Source organism: Trifolium pratense, linkage group LG6 (assembly GCF_020283565.1).
Source record: "Trifolium pratense cultivar HEN17-A07 linkage group LG6, ARS_RC_1.1, whole genome shotgun sequence".
Lineage (NCBI taxonomy): Eukaryota > Viridiplantae > Streptophyta > Magnoliopsida > Fabales > Fabaceae > Trifolium > Trifolium pratense.
In genome coordinates this window covers 11,094,133-11,115,561 of record NC_060064.1, presented here as the reverse complement: position 1 = coordinate 11,115,561, position 21,429 = coordinate 11,094,133, and the positions used below count along the sequence as shown (strand labels likewise).

The 21,429-nt window shown below is 37.4% G+C and overlaps 1 protein-coding gene across 1 annotated transcript; it reads left to right on the top strand.

Annotated features, from left to right (window-relative positions):
- Positions 1–9,460: 9,460 nt before the first annotated feature.
- On the top strand, positions 9,461–12,847 carry LOC123891723. The gene is made up of 4 exons (XM_045941624.1): positions 9,461–9,481; positions 9,817–10,933; positions 11,000–11,350; positions 12,789–12,847. The coding sequence occupies exons 1-4, from the start codon at positions 9,461–9,463 to the stop codon at positions 12,845–12,847; spliced, it is 1,548 nt and encodes a 515-aa protein (XP_045797580.1).
- The last annotated feature ends 8,582 nt before the right edge of the window (positions 12,848–21,429 follow it).

The following is a 21,429-nucleotide window of genomic DNA, read 5'->3' as shown; positions in this document are numbered from 1 at the left end:
AAGTCACATGCATGAATTCCGGAATTTAACCTCACCGCAGCGAGTCGTAGGGTCACTCCTACTAAAAGGGTGCAGTCGTCACTGACAAACACCGACTCAATAAATCCCGTAGGATTAGGTGGTCCCATCTGACACACCCCGTGCAGTCGTCACTGACTTACACGACTATGAATGCATGAGCATATTATTTTCTTTTCACATACATAGGGCAGTCTTCACTGACTTACCCCGTGCAGTCGTCACTGACATACACGTTCACATATGCTCCTGCAAACAGTTACATATTCACATAACATGTAATATTCCACAACAACACGCCAACATACATATTCACATAATATGTAAAACAACAAAACAAGTATTCATCACGATCTCATATCGAGAATACATCACACGAATCATACCAAGCACTCACCAATTAGTGCACAAACAACAAACATACACTCATGTTATCGACGGAAGTAAGGCATAAATAGAAAGGTGCCCTTACCTCGGCAAGCTTCCAAACAAATACGTTCTCGCACTATTCTACGCTTTCTCGCTTCCTAAAAATAAGGAGCGGACAATGAATAAGTTTCTCCCAAATTATCTTATCGAAACTAAACCTATCTACAAAGGTCTAGAGGTGTCTAAGGCACTTCCTAACACTCTCGGATATTATTTCCGAGTCCTCCCCATAGTGATTAAAAATTCCCGAAGTTAAATACACTATTTTTCACAAAACAAACACATTTTCGACAAAATAGTTTTCAAACTAAAATGACCATAACTAATTCAACTCTTGTCCACTCGAGACGAACCATACGCCAAACTCTTCGTCTCGAAAAGACGGATCAAATGGTTAAGTTTTGAGGGAACTGAAACAATTTTAAATGGACGAAAATGCCCCTGCATAGTTCGTCCAGAATTGAGAAATCAAGGCATTCTCCCACAAATTTTCATTTTCAAAGCATACCATTGCTCTCTATGGTGTTAAACTTCAAAGGACACTTTCATACACTACCAAAACACTTGAAAACAACCTAAAAAATTTACGAAAATATCTCGACAAAATAATCGAGTTTTTCTTGCGTCGCAAGTTTCAAGTTTTTCTTTCCAAATACAATCCTATAATCAAACTTTGACCCACCTATGATCATTTCATCAAAGCATGCTCATTTTTCACAAAATTGTGGACTTAGAAAAATTTCACACAATTTTTCCCCCCCCCACACAAGCTCTAGGTTCTGCCCTTGAAAAACAAAGTGGCCCTTCCGCTCAAAATTTTTCGCTTCCGAGGGCATGGTAATATCCCATAATACCCCCGAATTACTAATCCAAGCCCCAAAAAATTTTCCGGGCAAAGCCTCAAATTTCGAAAATTCAATTTTAGGTTCTTTAACACACATACAACACTAAAACCATTTTTTTCCCAAAAATTTTTGCATGGTAATTCGCCCTAGGCCACCATTGTGCCTCCCTCAAAGCCCTGACAAATTTTGAAACCTCTCCCACACTTTTCCGAAATTTCTCATGACCAAAAGTTTTGAAAATAAGGACCACACTCAAAATTTTCCAATGCAAAGTCCTAGCTAGCATCTATTAGTTCACATGGCCATGGAATTGATCAACCAAACCACTTTGAGCATCAAAACAAAAGTTTCTAAAAATATGTTCATAAAATCCTCAAGAACACACTCAAAATTATTTTTCCTTGTTTCACAAAATTAAAGCCATAATCTAACATCCATTTCTCTACTAAGCTCATAAACAACACCAAAAAGAAAAGCACAAAACAATTTTTCAAAGTTATGATCATTTCAAATAAGTTTTTCAAACCCTAACAAAAGATTTTATGAAAATCTTAATCACCATGGAAATCACAACATGCCAAGCTTAAACAAGCTTAAATACTACTCCTAAACACTTCCCTAGAACCACAAACAACCAAAACTAATTTCTAGAAAACTAATTCTCAAGAACATAACCCAAAAATTCCTAGAATCATGAGTTTCTACCAAGCAAAAACAAGGAGAAGGTTAGTTACCTTAAGAGAAGTGATTTCCTTGCAAGTTTCTAGTTCCAAAGAGACAACTCCTAGCTTGAATGGATGAGAAATGAAAAATTTTCAATGAGGTGAGTGAGAGAGAAGAAGAGGTCGGTTTATGAGAGGAAGGAGGAAGGAGTTTCACAATTTTTTTCTAAGTCCACAAGTCTACCAAACCATTCCTTATGACAAAAAAAGTCTCCCTCCATCATGGCCACTTGATCAAAAACAAAAGCTCTAGGCCAATCCTAGCCCTCCATTTCTCTTTAATAATATCTAGATATTTTCTCTCACGCCCCACAACTCTCGCGCGCCACGACGAGCAAAACTCGTAAATTTAGAAAACTTACGGAACGGAAGTCCGTCTTAAAATATTTCCAAAACTTATCGCCGAATCTTTTTCTGTGACTGTAATTTTCTTCCACCCTCTCGAAAAATATTCTTAGGACATATCCTAACTCGCACAGATATATAAATCTTCTATCTAAAATTTTACTGAATTCCGAAACCGTAAAATTTTACGACAGCGGGTAAACTATTGCCCGTTTTCTCAAAAACTAGCATAACGCGAAAAATGAAATTCTAAAGACACAGGATCATCCTCATTCCTATAAGAAGACTAGGAAAACAAACCCCGTGTCATTCTGACACTCGAACACAAAACAGGCACGATCTCAGCAAAATATATCGTAATAACGACGATACTCGAACTAATAACTCTCGAACTCTAATCAACCTATCTATAACTAATGGTCTTCCATAAGACAAATCCAAATAGCATTCCTTAGCCCAACAACAAACCTCGGAAACGAAATCTACGCGAAAAACTAAGCAACAAAGGTCCCGGGTGCATAAACCCCTAAAGTCAACTAAAAGTCACAAAAGTCCACCTGTGAACAGTACCATGCGCCTATGCTCAGCCCCCATGGTCAGGTTTTGGCCTAAAATGGGCCTCTGCTGTGCCTGGCTCGAGTGCTAGGAAGTGTGGGAAAATTTCTGCGAATCCACCTCTTACGGAAACGATCATAACTTGAGTTCTGGTTGTCCAATTGAGACGCACCAATATTCGTTGGAAAGCTAACGAAGAGATCTACAACTTTCATGTTGACGATAAAAACCAAATCAAAACGTAAAGGGGTCAAAAAGGTACGAGTTTGTTCAGACTTCAACAAAACAACCAAAACCTTGTTTTTTTCATTTCCAAACTCAACATCCTTTCCACACTTAATTTACTCCATAAACTCATATAAATTAAAAGTGGAATTTAGGGGTCTTACATTACTACCCACCAAAAAGAAGTTTCGTCCTCGAAACTAAAGTGAGAGTAATAACTTAGATTAACTTCACGAAAGTCCGCAACCTAAGTTATCACATGACGTTTCCAACATCACATTCTTCTGCCTCCGCATCATAGTCCATTAATGCCACATCACTACTTAAACTTGTCTGGACGTCCAAATTCTGATGTGAAATTTTCCAACAACCATTTTCCACTTAGTCATTTAATCGTTTGGATACCCACCGTAACATTCTTTTCCAATTTAAACTTATTTTCCCATCTCCATTCTTTTGTGCTTTTATCCAAATATACCAAGCTCCACTTTCTTTGGCATACACTCCTCGTGTGATTCTTAACTCAACCTTAACTCCTTACGAGGTACATCAATGTAGTCTTTCTTATTATTCCTTTCGACTTTGACCAATTAAACAATGAGGTTGTCAACCTCTCCTTACAACCTCTAATTATTCCTTTTCACTTTCTTTCTAGTGCACAACCTCAATTTTCCATCGCGACTACCACGCCGACGTTATAACTCTACAAAACTCCAAACTAGTCCTCCTCGACTCTCTAGAAATTCGCAACATCCAAGTTCAACAACCGCCTAGAGTTGGTTCCCAAACCACCATACCCCAACAACTCGTTAAATCCAAACATCATCTTTAATTCTCCGCACACAATCCAAATACTCTCTTGTTCCAAATAAAATTTCACCATAACCAATATACTCTTCTCCGTTCGACCAATCCCCAAATCGTCGCAACTATCTAAAGTTATAGTATTTTCTAATACTAATTACCCACTTCGCGCACAAGTTCTTGCCGCTCATCTCGACGCATCTACTTACTCAAAAAGTTCTTACTCACTTCTAGCCTTCTCTAAGATGCAACCAACACATTCCTCGTAATCGAACACTCTAAATAATTAACCATCCATGTTCCTAGTTATTAGCCCTTTATGCATAACTATCTCTAACCTTATCCTTCGAACGTCATTATGATTAACTTCCAAATTGACTCATCTTGCTCATCCATCTAGTGTCCGACACTTATCTCAAATCTTAATGCTCGTCTTCTTGAGACTACCCACCAAGAATAAATCATACGCTACCATAACTTCCGTAATAGGTCCGATACATAAATCAACTCCTTGAATCTAATCCTCAAGAACTTAAAATACTAGCCATATCATCCAAATTTCCCATTACATCTTAACATTCAACAAAATGTCCTTCCAACTATCACTCTCATTGTCTTAGTACTCTTACTAACGAACCCCTTTTTTATTCATCTACGACATTTCTAGAAAATTTTCTAAAAATTTCCGTCCATAACTTGTTTTACTCAAAAATTTTCCACTTCAACTCCTATGATATCATAAACTCAAGGTCTACTTGATCATTCGTCCCTCTCGGTCGATCGAAATCGTTAACTTAAATGCCCATTCATACCGAGCCTCTACTCACTCATGGTCTAATCCCGTCAAACTACTTGAGAAATTTAATTTCTCTTAGGTTTTACCCGCCAAAACTAACAATTCTAGCTTACACGGCTACAACTCTCTAGGTATTTCCACACTATATACCTCTAGCATCGCTTAACATCGACACACAACTCATTTTCCAAGGTTGAACTACTCGTTCTTTACCTAAACATCCCTCCAAATTCACCCTTGATCCAAAAATTAACCAACTATATTCTTGTCTCACATCGACACCTATACTTACTATCCCCTGAACTACGCATAATTCATCACTTATCAACGTGATATTTGTTCTCCTACCTTAAATCATCACGTGATTTACCTTGATACTCACATTTCATAATCCCATATGTCTTAAACACTCAACTTAAACCCTTAAGGTACACATCGTCTGTATAACCGTCGTCTAGCCACGCTAGGTTCACTCACTCTTGACACGCAACGTCCTTCAATTCTAGTGCGACTTGCCTCGATGATTTTCCAATCGTCGTAATTAATACCAATTGACCTCGTTGTCTGCTCCACCATTCCACAACGGTCGCACCTTCTTGACAACTAAACGGCTTCATCGAGTCTCGTCCCGAACTCATCGTAGAAGACATCCAATATTTTTCTTAAGAGGTTCCCCTAAATAATTCCGTACTTGCAATCCTTTACAAGAACGACGTCCACTCGTCCACACTCAACATTGTCGAGTGGCCACGTCCAATGCCACTTCCAAGAATCCCTTGTAGTTTTGATTCGCTCCAAGTCCATCTTTCCTTTTCACCCATAGGACTGATGCTCCCCACGGAGACACACTTGGCCTAATAAATCTTTTTCCAATTCCACATCTGACTTGATAAGCGCCAAACGTAGTTGAATCACGGATTGGTTGAAGACACACATTAACGAAACGAGTTAATGCGCCAATACTAGCAAACAAGACACACTGCTACCCACAAATGATTCGCTAACCCGACGCGAATCCAACTCTAAACTAACTGACCTCAGACTGTTAACTCATGTACACACTTTCCCTTTGAAGATCTAATGCCGAGCTCTGATACCAAAATGTAACACCCCGTTTTTCAAAGCATAAAAAGGGGTATTATTTTTTTTTTTTTTAACAACACGCTTAAATAAAATGGCGCGCGTGAACGCCCGCAGCTATCTCGGCAATTCGTCATTCAATAGAAAAATAAATATAACATCAACACATTATATTACAGGGCTTCCTCGAAGCAAAGTGTGTACCTGAATAATTTACAAACAGCGGATACATTAAGTTCATCAACCAAAAGACACGAGTTATGAACCGAATATATCACAAGGCCAAAAGGCACTAAACATGTCTGAGTATAAATGTATAAGACATACAGTCATCCAAAATACAACTAGGCCCTAAGCCTAACCAAAAATGTAGCCTAACAAGCGCTACTCTCTACACTCCGGGATAGTCCACGAAGTCCTCGCCATCCACATGACCCACAGTCTCGCTAGGCTCTCCGTCATCTAAGGTGGGGGATAACCCGTTCATTTATCACATACAAAGCAAGGGTCACCAACTGGAAACAAGTATAAAAATACCAAATACACATACCAAATGCCAAGTACCAAAACGGAAAGCGAGTAAACGTCAAACATATTCTCAACACCAAGAATAATAAAGTGCACACATAGCCTAATGCAAAACCTCTAATGAATGAACGTGATAACTGTCACTGGTTACCACTGTGAAATAACCGTCACTGGTTAAGTCACATGCATGAATTCCGGAATTTAACCTCACCGCAGCGAGTCGTAGGGTCACTCCTACTAAAAGGGTGCAGTCGTCACTGACAAACACCGACTCAATAAATCCCGTAGGATTAGGTGGTCCCATCTGACACACCCCGTGCAGTCGTCACTGACTTACACGACTATGAATGCATGAGCATATTATTTTCTTTTCACATACATAGGGCAGTCTTCACTGACTTACCCCGTGCAGTCGTCACTGACATACACGTTCACATATGCTCCTGCAAACAGTTACATATTCACATAACATGTAATATTCCACAACAACACGCCAACATACATATTCACATAATATGTAAAACAACAAAACAAGTATTCATCACGATCTCATATCGAGAATACATCACACGAATCATACCAAGCACTCACCAATTAGTGCACAAACAACAAACATACACTCATGTTATCGACGGAAGTAAGGCATAAATAGAAAGGTGCCCTTACCTCGGCAAGCTTCCAAACAAATACGTTCTCGCACTATTCTACGCTTTCCCGCTTCCTAAAAATAAGGAGCGGACAATGAATAAGTTTCTCCCAAATTATCTTATCGAAACTAAACCTATCTACAAAGGTCTAGAGGTGTCTAAGGCACTTCCTAACACTCTCGGATATTATTTCCGAGTCCTCCCCATAGTGATTAAAAATTCCCGAAGTTAAATACACTATTTTTCACAAAACAAACACATTTTCGACAAAATAGTTTTCAAACTAAAATGACCATAACTAATTCAACTCTTGTCCACTCGAGACGAACCATACGCCAAACTCTTCGTCTCGAAAAGACGGATCAAATGGTTAAGTTTTGAGGGAACTGAAACAATTTTAAATGGACGAAAATGCCCCTGCATAGTTCGTCCAGAATTGAGAAATCAAGGCATTCTCCCACAAATTTTCATTTTCAAAGCATACCATTGCTCTCTATGGTGTTAAACTTCAAAGGACACTTTCATACACTACCAAAACACTTGAAAACAACCTAAAAAATTTACGAAAATATCTCGACAAAATAATCGAGTTTTTCTTGCGTCGCAAGTTTCAAGTTTTTCTTTCCAAATACAATCCTATAATCAAACTTTGACCCACCTATGATCATTTCATCAAAGCATGCTCATTTTTCACAAAATTGTGGACTTAGAAAAATTTCACAATTTTTCCCCCCCCCCACACAAGCTCTAGGTTCTGCCCTTGAAAAACAAAGTGGCCCTTCCGCTCAAAATTTTTCGCTTCCGAGGGCATGGTAATATCCCATAATACCCCCGAATTACTAATCCAAGCCCCAAAAAATTTTCCGGGCAAAGCCTCAAATTTCGAAAATTCAATTTTAGGTTCTTTAACACACATACAACACTAAAACCATTTTTTTCCCAAAAATTTTTGCATGGTAATTCGCCCTAGGCCACCATTGTGCCTCCCTCAAAGCCCTGACAAATTTTGAAACCTCTCCCACACTTTTCCGAAATTTCTCATGACCAAAAGTTTTGAAAATAAGGACCACACTCAAAATTTTCCAATGCAAAGTCCTAGCTAGCATCTATTAGTTCACATGGCCATGGAATTGATCAACCAAACCACTTTGAGCATCAAAACAAAAGTTTCTAAAAATATGTTCATAAAATCCTCAAGAACACACTCAAAATTATTTTTCCTTGTTTCACAAAATTAAAGCCATAATCTAACATCCATTTCTCTACTAAGCTCATAAACAACACCAAAAAGAAAAGCACAAAACAATTTTTCAAAGTTATGATCATTTCAAATAAGTTTTTCAAACCCTAACAAAAGATTTTATGAAAATCTTAATCACCATGGAAATCACAACATGCCAAGCTTAAACAAGCTTAAATACTACTCCTAAACACTTCCCTAGAACCACAAACAACCAAAACTAATTTCTAGAAAACTAATTCTCAAGAACATAACCCAAAAATTCCTAGAATCATGAGTTTCTACCAAGCAAAAACAAGGAGAAGGTTAGTTACCTTAAGAGAAGTGATTTCCTTGCAAGTTTCTAGTTCCAAAGAGACAACTCCTAGCTTGAATGGATGAGAAATGAAAAATTTTCAATGAGGTGAGTGAGAGAGAAGAAGAGGTCGGTTTATGAGAGGAAGGAGGAAGGAGTTTCACAATTTTTTTCTAAGTCCACAAGTCTACCAAACCATTCCTTATGACAAAAAAAGTCTCCCTCCATCATGGCCACTTGATCAAAAACAAAAGCTCTAGGCCAATCCTAGCCCTCCATTTCTCTTTAATAATATCTAGATATTTTCTCTCACGCCCCACAACTCTCGCGCGCCGCGACGAGCAAAACTCGTAAATTTAGAAAACTTACGGAACGGAAGTCCGTCTTAAAATATTTCCAAAACTTATCGCCGAATCTTTTTCTGTGACTGTAATTTTCTTCCACCCTCTCGAAAAATATTCTCAGGACATATCCTAACTCGCGCAGATATATAAATCTTCTATCTAAAATTTTACTGAATTCCGAAACCGTAAAATTTTACGACAGCGGGTAAACTATTGCCCGTTTTCTCAAAAACTAGCATAACGCGAAAAATGAAATTCTAAAGACACAGGATCATCCTCATTCCTATAAGAAGACTAGGAAAACAAACCCCGTGTCATTCTGACACTCGAACACAAAACAGGCACGATCTCAGCAAAATATATCGTAATAACGACGATACTCGAACTAATAACTCTCGAACTCTAATCAACCTATCTATAACTAATGGTCTTCCATAAGACAAATCCAAATAGCATTCCTTAGCCCAACAACAAACCTCGGAAACGAAATCTACGCGAAAAACTAAGCAACAAAGGTCCCGGGTGCATAAACCCCTAAAGTCAACTAAAAGTCACAAAAGTCCACCTGTGAACAGTACCATGCGCCTATGCTCAGCCCCCATGGTCAGGTTTTGGCCTAAAATGGGCCTCTGCTGTGCCTGGCTCGAGTGCTAGGAAGTGTGGGAAAATTTCTGCGAATCCACCTCTTACGGAAACGATCATAACTTGAGTTCTGGTTGTCCAATTGAGACGCACCAATATTCGTTGGAAAGCTAACGAAGATATCTACAACTTTCATGTTGACGATAAAAACCAAATCAAAACGTAAAGGGGTCAAAAAGGTACGAGTTTGTTCAGACTTCAACAAAACAACCAAAACCTTGTTTTTTTCATTTCCAAACTCAACATCCTTTCCACACTTAATTTACTCCATAAACTCATATAAATTAAAAGTGGAATTTAGGGGTCTTACATTGAGCCACCCTCTATACCAACTGATGCTGAGAAGGATGTTGAAGCATCCAAAGGAGGTTCTAGCCCACATGCTAACACTGCCACTGGGTCGTTTGACAGTGGATCTAATACTGAAGCCTCCACTGATGAGGAAGTAAACAAAGAAAGTACTCCTGAACATGTGGCTGATTCTGAGCCAGAAAATGAAGCTGGTAAGGATTCTGAGAAAACCACCAATGAAGAACAGAACATAGTGGATGTTGATGAGGTTCCCTCTGAAGAAGATCTGCAACCTCCACCTACTCAGAAAGGAATTGGAAGAAGACTGAGAAGCAGGACCACTACACCTGTTACCACTACCCCTGTTGCCACCAAGAAAACAAACGACACTACTTTGAAGCCTGTCAAGTATGGTCCTAAGAAAGAATGGAGCAAGTCTATACCTCATCCTGAGAAGAAAAAGGGTGTGCTGAAAAGGAAGAGTGCACCATCAAGTGACTCTGATTTTGAAGCTGAAAAGGATGACTCAAGCATCAAGCCTCCTGCTAAGAAGGCTATGTCTGCTAAGAAGGCCATGCCTCAAGCTGCTGCTCCTGACACTGAAGACTTCCCTTGTGACAATGTTTCATTTCATCTTCCATCTTATGCTAAACGATGGGGAATCATTTGCAAAAGAAGATTGGCTCTGGAAAGGGAACTAGGCAAAGATATTCTGGAATGTGAAGAGATTGTGAGTTTGATCAATGATGCTGGATTGATCAAAACTGTGTGGGGCTTAGGCTCTTGCTATGAGAAGCTGGTTAGGGAGTTTGTTGTCAACATTCCTATAGGTTGTGACAATCCCTTGGACAAAGAATATCAGAAGGTATATGTTCGAGGAAAATGTGTGACATTCTCTCCATGTGTGATCAACAAGGTGCTGGGTAATGCTGATGATCCTCATCCTGACATAGAGGTATCTGACAATGTGGTTTGCAAAACTATCACAGCTGAAAAGGTGAAAACCTGGCCAAAGAAGGAGAAGGTACCTGCAGTCAAGCTAACCCAAAAGTATGCCATCTTGAATCGTATTGCATCTGTCAACTGGGTTCCTACTACACATGCATCTGACATTGCCACAAATCTGGGTAAGCTCATTTATATGATTGGTACTGGTACAAAATTTAATGCTGGTCTATATATTTTCAATCAAGTTATGCAGCATGCTAAGACCTCTGTCACCAAGCAACCCATTGCATTTCCAACTTTGATCTGTGACATCATCTTGTCCCAACCTCCTAATATAAGGCATGAGGGTGAGTCTACTAAGAAAAGGGCAACTCCTCTAGCCATTCATCAGAAGCTGTACAGTAAACAGCATGCTCCAGATATTGTTGGACCATCAAATGCTGCTGCTGACACTCCAATGACAAGGAAGGAGATGATTGCAATGCTGGAAGCAAACTGTAAGGAGTTAGATGAAAAGAAGTTGCAGTTTGAAAGGATGATACATGCTCTCAGGGTTGAAGAAGCTGCAGCTCAAGCAGCTGATGCAGGTGATGATGGTACTAGTGGTGAAGAAGAAGCTGACTCAGATGCTGAAGGAGAAGAAAGTGATTCCTCCCCAAGTGCTTCTGTGTAATTCTGATGTTTCTTTATTTTCTTCTGGATTTTTGTTTTACATGTCTGTGGGCTGAGCCCTGAATTTAGCACCCAGTGTGCATGGTTTGTAATATTTTGTCTGCACTTTCTGTCTTGCTACTATCTGCACTGCCTTTGGATATTATTTGTTCCCATTTTGTCTATTTTGTGGCTAAAAAGGGGGAGAAACTTTCATGTGACTATGCATGTGCTATCAGATGTATGCATGTGCCATCAGATGCTGGATCATCTGAATATTATTTTATACATGTGCCATGAACTAAGGGGGAGTAAGAACTTGGTACTCGCTTCTACTATTGAGGGTGAGGCAATATTTTTATGCTTAGCACACGATGTGCTACTGCATGTTGAAGCATCATCTGTTCCTGAGTATTTATTTTTCTCAGTTTTGAGGGAATTTATTTTTCCCCAGTGTTTCTTTTATGAGAATCTTATACTCTCTATTGGTAAATTCCTGTGAGGCTACTTGTGCTTATCCCTCCGCTATTGCATGCCTCTGAAGTTCTAATTTGATACATAATAAATATGCTATTGTTATATGAAGGGTTATTAAAACAAGCATGTTAAACTGTTCTACTTTACTTCATGACTGTGTGCCTATGTTGAGTTGAAGAAAGGTAGCTTGTGTATCTCTCTAGAACGGTTGAAATAATCTTAGGATGTTTTAGCCAAAAATTGCCAAAGGGGAAGATTGTTGGCGTTGTATGGTTGGCCTCATTTTGCTAAAACATGTGATCCTTCTTGATGTGGAACTACATGCTTCCACCATCCAGTATAAGCAAGATGTCGGGTACAATGCTTCAACATTGGATACCACATCCAGTAGGCCGGGCCTGTGTATGTTGAGATCTCGCGCCTAAATTCTAAATATGGAATCCATAATAAATGTTCGTTTGTGATAAGGAGCGTTGTCACGTATAATTAATAATGGATCTAGTGATCAAGTTTTGTTTGCTAATCAGATCTTCAAGTTAAGGAAACAAAACATTTTAATTGAAGATTATTCCTTGAAGGAACCTTTAATCATGCTGTGCTATTGAAGCCTAATTGAATTCCTAGCCTGTGCTAGTGAAGGTTATTTAAAGAATGTTGACACCATCGTTCAAGTCACTGAAACCAGATTTGAATCTTACAAAGCGTGAGTTTAGGTTTTAGTATTGTGTCTATTGTGTTCTAAGTCTTGTGTTGATTTTCCACTAGACTAGGAACTGTGTGTCTGTGCATTGTAATATCTCTGGAGCTTCTAAGCAAGGAGATAGTGTGTGTATTCCATTCCAAAGCTTTTAAGCATGGAAGTGGTGTGAGTGTTTTATGAAGTGTGTCTTCACCTATTAAATCTAGAATTGTACGACCACAGTGGCTGTGATCAAGAGGAAGTGAGCAGAGGTTCTCATACCTAGGTGTGTCTTAGGTAGAATATAGCACGGGTGGTGATTAGGTGAGAAGTCATAAACGGGAAGTTTATTGAGGGCTTCAAACTAATACTATCATAGTGGATTCACTCCTGGATTGGTATCCCCAGAGTAGGCTTATGCTGAACTGGGTTAACAAATCACTGTGTTAATTTACTTTCAGTTTGTTTAATTTATTATTCTTTTTGTATGCGCGGTTGGATGTTGGATCATTGATTCACACATTAAAAGTGTATTATAGTGGTGAAGCGTTGAATACAACATCTTGACACTAGTGTGCCAGAATTTCAAATAGCTCTAGTTCAAAGCCCTCGACCAACACCCGGTACTTGACTTATCACCTAGACACTACCCGTGCAATCCTACCTAAGAACCTCTTAGATAATGAGACCCCGTCCCAAATTCCCTCTAACAACACGTACCATGTTGCTGTCAATAATAACGATCAAGATGGAGACACTCTCCTAGAAACTAGACCACACTCTTGCTTAAAAGCTTATGAGTGAATCACACACACTAACTCCGTGCTTCAAAGCTTAGTAGTAGCTTACAATTAACAACCAAAACACAGTCCTAAACTTGCATCAAATTGACACAAGAAAGGCTGACAAAAGACACAAACTCTAAACCTTAAAAACTCACACTTTGTAAACAACACGGTTTAGAATACATGAGTTGTAAAGGCTTGAGGCTTCACATATTTATAGTCTTCAATTGTCTTGATGTCCAAGTTAGGTCTTCAGACATGTACAGCTGTAGGAATTGCGGCCCAACCCTAAATTAATTTCAAAAATATAATTTGTTTGTTTCATGTTGTACCAAACAAAAAAAAAAACGCCAAAAATATAATATAATTATATTTTTGTTTTAAATAACATTCCTTCAGCCAACTTCAATAAAACTTGCTGAGCAAGGCTCGTTTTGCCCAGGCGCACGTGCTTGAATATATAATTGAAGCAAATCTGGACTCAGATTTGAAATAAAAATTCTGCACGAAAAACAGAGCATCAGGATGCTGTACTATAATGCTACAGCACCTCAGTCGAGCATCTGGCTGGTTGGCTTTTGCAAAATGTAGCTAATCAAAACACCAACAATCTCCCCCTTTGGCAAATTTTGGCTAAAACAACCTTAGGCCAGTGCATAGAGAGATACAGTCTAGACTTTCCTTCGAGTCAACATAAACACACAACTAGGAAAGAAAGTAGAACGATGCTAAGCTATTTGAACTTTCCTTCGAGTCAACATACGCACACAACTAGGAAAGAAAGTAAAGGATTTCATCAGATGAGAAGATAGCTAGCATGTAAGTGATCGCTGTCGTTTCGCGATCAAAATAAGTTTTAATTAAGAAAAGTAGTAACAAGGTAGTTAACCTTGGTCGTCTCACAAGGACCTCTAATTTAATAATTAGTAAAAATAAGAACAATGAATAACACAATTAGAAGGGGGGTTTTGGGTTTGTTTAGATCGAAAGAGTATTAGAAATTCAATTGATAAAAAGACGATCAATCCATTGGTTTTAGGAAAACTTCGTTATGATTCTATCCACGGTTCACATAAAATATTGTTCATATATTCATGCCTTGGTTGGTTTATAAGACCGATTATACAAGCGATAAGCAGTTTTATACGAATTCATTCGATTAAGCAAAGAATGTGTTCAATTAACCATGGGTAGTGAACAAGCGTCACTTAGAACACGGTTTGTATCATGACAAAGTTCGACCAACCCTTTTTTGCTAAGCGCAAAAAAACCTATATCAATTCCTATTCGAACTAGTCATACAAGCGATGAAACAATCCGAAAAGTCTCGCAATATATAACTCGAAACAGAGATTAAGCATCACTATATTCGAGTTTCATAAATAAATAAAGAGCATGAATTGATAAGAGAAGACATTAAATAAATAAACTGAATTACTATTAAGAATTGAACCTCAAGAAGTCATGAACGATGTTCCCGTATACCAATGAATCAACCTAGGGTTTTTAGGCTTCCATGAGAGCAAAGCAGCCCTCCTTTTCTATTTTGCGTGAATACTCAACTGTCCCTGAAACCCTAGCTGTGTTTTTGCTTAAGTACTCAGAGAAAATTGGGCTTAAAAAGCTACGGGTCGAAAAACATAAGTTTGACCCGAAATTACATTATTTTTATAAAGTCTGAAACATAAACGTAAATATTTGACTGCGTTGCGCTCCGAACTGGGTTCTGGCCTTAACATGAAAGTTGTATCTTTTTCTCTTGTCTTTCCAACTCATATTCGCACACCTCAATCCGATACTCGTAGCTCAAGTTATGACCTGCGGACTGAGAAGGATCAACATGCAATTAAATCCGAAAATTAATCAAAGAAATACATTAGAGCTCAATTATGACCCAAAGTTTAGAAACATGGTAAAAAGTTAATATTAGGCTAGAAAAACTTCCAATACGTCAAAGTACAAAGCCATAAAATATGTGCCAAAATGCACTTATCAAATTCCCCCACACTTATTCTTTTGCTCTCCTGAGCAAAACTCAAGTTTAAAGACTCAAGTAAAACTTTTTTTTTCTTTTAGAGATAACAAAGCATGATACAACGTCATAAGCAATCAACACATTCTAAGATTCAAGCTCAAACCATGGATTGTATTTCAAAGATTGGCATAACTCTTGTATATCAACCGTCAATGATAATCAAGCGTGTGTGTACTGCCTATTACTGTCAACCAGAGTCATGACATGATCCTTCTCAAAAACTACACAGTCAAGATACTAAGCTACCTTTTCTTTCCTACAACTTAGAGTTTGAGTTTAGATTTCAGTTTGAGGGGAAGCTATTCTTTTCTTGTTCTCACAGGCTTTTTGATTTTTATACGCAGAGATACTACTTAAGTTCATTTTAGTTATGCTTTAGGTGCTACTCTACCTTTTCACCTGATGGGATCTCACTTGTAATGAGTCCAACCTGTTACTCCGAATAGAGCACCCTACACATCATTTGTTCCTCCAGTTTTAGGCACAGGAACTCAACATATTCATTATTGTTCCTCCAGTTTCGGGCACAGGAACTTATTATATTTTTATTTTTAATTTTAATTTTTTTATTGTGTAGTATCCCATCATTTAATCTAGCCATGATCCTACAATCAAGTAATCCAGATTTCCCCCAAACTTAGTCCTAATCATACCTCTTTATCATATTCTATACTCAGACAACTTAGGATAATGACTGTGTATTTTAAAGATTTATCAAGCCACTACTAAGTTTGCAAGTTTTTCAGAAGTTGTGCATTAAGGTGCAAAGATCATCATATCAAGCATGAAAACGAGAATTTCCAAAAATTTCACCAATCCTACGGCTATATTGCTCTAGTCCTAAAACATGTAACTACTCATAACAATTGCATGCATGCTAAATTTATTTTTTATTTTATTATTACTATTTTTTTTAATTGACAAAAAAAATAAACTAAATGTCCCCCCCCACATTTAAAACAGACATTGTCCGCAATATATAACAATAAGCATAAAGAAAAAGGAAGGAACACACCCGAGGGCTAAGGTGTAGCTTTCATGTCTGGTGGTTTTGGAGGAGGTCGTTCCACACTACGAATACACGTAACAGGAAGAAGCAAGTGGCAAGTGGACTTGCCCTTTAGTAAAAAATCTGGTGGCTTAGGAGGAATAGCCAATGTATATGGTGGACCTGCAATAACAAAAGCACGGGAATCACAAAATCCACAGTTAACTGGTGAGTCGGATAAAATAGGTGGAAGAGATGCATAAATAGTGAAGGACAACTGCATGTTGCGTGGCTTAATCAGAGGTTCCATCAATAATTTTTCCGCTATGGGCAATGGTTGCTTGCGGCTAACATCCACACTTGTAGTGTCAAATTCAATTGTTATTGAATTCTTTTGAATTTCTGCATAAGTGGTTGTCGGCATCAAAATTTCTTCACTTACAATGGCTGCATTGATCTCACAACAAACATTACAAACATCACATTTAGAAGCAAAAATTTCAAAAGACTTATCGACTTCAAGCGAAGTATATAATTCATCTATAACAGATTCGAAGGAATTTTGTGGTGTGATCTCTTCCATGCATTCACTTGAATTTATGTTGCTTATTTTGTGTTCATCAACAGAAACAAGTATTGTTTCAATGGGCTCACCTGGAGTTTCATCAACACTTGTATCACATTGCATTACGTCTAAGAGTGCGGCAGGTTGTACATCATCATGCAACATCTTCTTCTCTTGAATTAGATGGGCATTGGAGACTATTTGCTCAACTTGGACTGCTAAACTTTGAAGAGAGGATTGCATCCATTCATCCATTTGCTTATTATTTTCAGCCATCTGCTTTATCAATTCTTCCAAACTAGGTTGTGGCTCAACCACCAATGAATCAATTTGCTGAAACTGTGGATATGACCAAATAGACTGCTCAGCAGGATATGAATTTTGTTCTTGATAGTATTGTCCTTGAAAATTACCTACAAATTGCGTCTCACCACAAAAAGTATCTAAAAATGTAGGACAATCATCACTAATATGAAAACTCGAAGAACAAATATTACACATCACAGTTGGAATATAATTTTGATAGCAAGATTGTTGTTTTCTTGCATCCAAGCAATTTATGATATAAGCCAACTGGTCCGATGAATCTCCCATTTTTTTTTATTGGTTTTTTTTTTGTCTAAATAAAATGAAGAGAAAAATAAAAACCGAGTCAAATAAAATCTAAAAAAAATTTAAAAATAACACCAAAAATCTCTAAAAATCAAAACAATCTAAATATAATTTTTTGGGATTTTTTTAAATGTATGGAAAATTCAAAAAAAATAAAAAGTGGTCTAAACGAAGGCATTTCGCAATTTCAGCCTCAATTTTCGTATCCAAGATACGAAAGTTTGGTTCCTTGATTTTTTTCGGATTTGTGGACCAAATTTCGGATCAATCTAAGATATCAACCAAAAATTAACTATTTTTCAGCTTCACTGCAAAATTCAACGTCAGAACCTGAAACACAACAAAAACTCACAAAACAAAAAGTGTTAGTAACGTTAATTAGTTCTAAATTTTACTAATCCTAATCAGAGATCCCCGGCAACGGTGCCAATTTGATCGCTGTCGTTTCGCGATCAAAATAAGTTTTAATTAAGAAAAGTAGTAACAAGGTAGTTAACCTTGGTCGTCTCACAAGGACCTCTAATTTAATAATTAGTAAAAATAAGAACAATGAATAACACAATTAGAAGGGGGGTTTTGGGTTTGTTTTGATCGAAAGAGTATTAGAAATTCAATTGATAAAAAGACGATCAATCCATTGGTTTTAGGAAAACTTCGTTATGATTCTATCCACGGTTCACATAAAATATTGTTTATATATTCATGCCTTGGTTGGTTTATAAGACCGATTATACAAGCGATAAGCAGTTTTATACGAATTCATTCGATTAAGCAAAGAATGTGTTCAATTAACCATGGGTAGTGAACAAGCGTCACTTAGAACACGGTTTGTATCATGACAAAGTTCGACCAACCCTTTTTTGCTAAGCGCAAAAAAACCTATATCAATTCCTATTCGAACTAGTCATACAAGCGATGAAACAATCCGAAAAGTCTCGCAATATATAACTCGAAACAGAGATTAAGCATCACTATATTCGAGTTTCATAAATAAATAAAGAGCATGAATTGATAAGAGAAGACAGTAAATAAATAAACTGAATTACTATTAAGAATTGAACCTCAAGAAGTCATGAACGATGTTCCCGTATACCAATGAATCAACCTAGGGTTTTTAGGCTTCCATGAGAGCAAAGCAGCCCTCCTTTTCTATTTTGCGTGAATACTCAACTGTCCCTGAAACCCTAGCTGTGTTTTTGTTTAAGTACTCAGAGAAAATTGGGCTTAAAAAGCTACGGGTCGAAAAACATAAGTTTGACCCGAAATTACATTATTTTTATAAAGTCTGAAACATAAACGTAAATATTTGACTGCGTTGCGCTCCGAACTGGGTTCTGGCCTTAACATGAAAGTTGTATCTTTTTCTCTTGTCTTTCCAACTCATATTCGCACACCTCAATCCGATACTCGTAACTCAAGTTATGACCTGCGGACTGAGAAGGATCAACATGCAATTAAATCCGAAAATTAATCAAAGAAATACATTAGAGCTCAATTATGACCCAAAGTTTAGAAACATGGTAAAAAGTTAATATTAGGCTAGAAAAACTTCCAATACGTCAAAGTACAAAGCCATAAAATATGTGCCAAAATGCACTGATCAAATTCCCCCACACTTATTCTTTTGCTCTCCTGAGCAAAACTCAAGTTTAAAGACTCAAGTAAAACTTTTTTTTTTCTTTTAGAGATAACAAAGCATGATACAACGTCATAAGCAATCAACACATTCTAAGATTCAAGCTCAAACCATGGATTGTATTTCAAAGATTGGCATAACTCTTGTATATCAACCGTCAATGATAATCAAGCGTGTGTGTACTGCCTATTACTGTCAACCAGAGTCATGACATGATCCTTCTCAAAAACTACACAGTCAAGATACTAAGCTACCTTTTCTTTCCTACAACTTAGAGTTTGAGTTTAGATTTCAGCTTGAGGGGAAGCTATTCTTTTCTTGTTCTCACAGGCTTTTTGATTTTTATACGCAGAGATACTACTTAAGTTCATTTTAGTTATGCTTTAGGTGCTACTCTACCTTTTCACCTGATGGGATCTCACTTGTAATGAGTCCAACCTGTTACTCCGAATAGAGCACCCTACACATCATTTGTTCCTCCAGTTTTAGGCACAGGAACTCAACATATTCATTATTGTTCCTCCAGTTTCGGGCACAGGAACTTATTATATTTTTATTTTTAATTTTAATTTTTTTATTGTGTAGTATCCCATCATTTAATCTAGCCATGATCCTACAATCAAGTAATCCAGATTTCCCCCAAACTTAGTCCTAATCATACCTCTTTATCATATTCTATACTCAGATAACTTAGGATAATGACTGTGTATTTTAAAGATTTATCAAGCCACTACTAAGTTTGCAAGTTTTTCAGAAGTTGTGCATTAAGGTGCAAAGATCATCATATCAAGCATGAAAACGATAATTTCCAAAAATTTCACCAATCCTACGGCTATATTGCTCTAGTCCTAAAACATGTAACTACTCATAACAATTGCATGCATGCTAAATTTATTTTTTATTTTATTATTACTATTTTTTTTAATTGACAAAAAAAATAAAATGACTAAATGTCCCCCCCCACACTTAAAACAGACATTGTCCGCAATATATAACAATAAGCATAAAGAAAAAGGAAGGAACACACCCGAGGGCTAAGGTGTAGCTTTCATGTCTGGTGGTTTTGGAGGAGGTCGTTCCACACTACGAATACACGTAACAGGAAGAAGCAAGTGGCAAGTGGACTTGCCCTTTAGTAAAAAATCTGGTGGCTTAGGAGGAATAGCCAATGTATATGGTGGACCTGCAATAACAAAAGCACGGGAATCACAAAATCCACAGTTAACTGGTGAGTCGGATAAAATAGGTGGAAGAGATGCATAAATAGTGAAGGACAACTGCATGTTGCGTGGCTTAATCAGAGGTTCCATCAACAATTTTTCCGCTATGGGCAATGGTTGCTTGCGGCTAACATCCACACTTGTAGTGTCAAATTCAATTGTTATTGAATTCTTTTGAATTTCTGCATAAGTGGTTGTCGGCATCAAAATTTCTTCACTTACAATGGCTGCATTGATCTCACAACAAACATTACAAACATCACATTTAGAAGCAAAAATTTCAAAAGACTTATCGACTTCAAGCGAAGTATATAATTCATCTATAACAGATTCGAAGGAATTTTGTGGTGTGATCTCTTCCATGCATTCACTTGAATTTATGTTGCTTATTTTGTGTTCATCAACAGAAACAAGTATTGTTTCAATGGGCTCACCTGGAGTTTCATCAACACTTGTATCACATTGCATTACGTCTAAGAGTGCGGCAGGTTGTACATCATCATGCAACATCTTCTTCTCTTGAATTAGATGGGCATTGGAGACTATTTGCTCAACTTGGACTGCTAAACTTTGAAGAGAGGATTGCATCCATTCATCCATTTGCTTATTATTTTCAGCCATCTGCTTTATCAATTCTTCCAAACTAGGTTGTGGCTCAACCACCAATGAATCAATTTGCTGAAACTGTGGATATGACCAAATAGACTGCTCAGCAGGATATGAATTTTGTTCTTGATAGTATTGTCCTTGAAAATTACCTACAAATTGCGTCTCACCACAAAAAGTATCTAAAAATGTAGGACAATCATCACTAATATGAAAACTCGAAGAACAAATATTACACATCACAGTTGGAATATAATTTTGATAGCAAGATTGTTGTTTTCTTGCATCCAAGCAATTTATGATATAAGCCAACTGGTCCGATGAATCTCCCATTTTTTTTTATTGGTTTTTTTTTTGTCTAAATAAAATGAAGAGAAAAATAAAAACCGAGTCAAATAAAATCTAAAAAAAATTTAAAAAT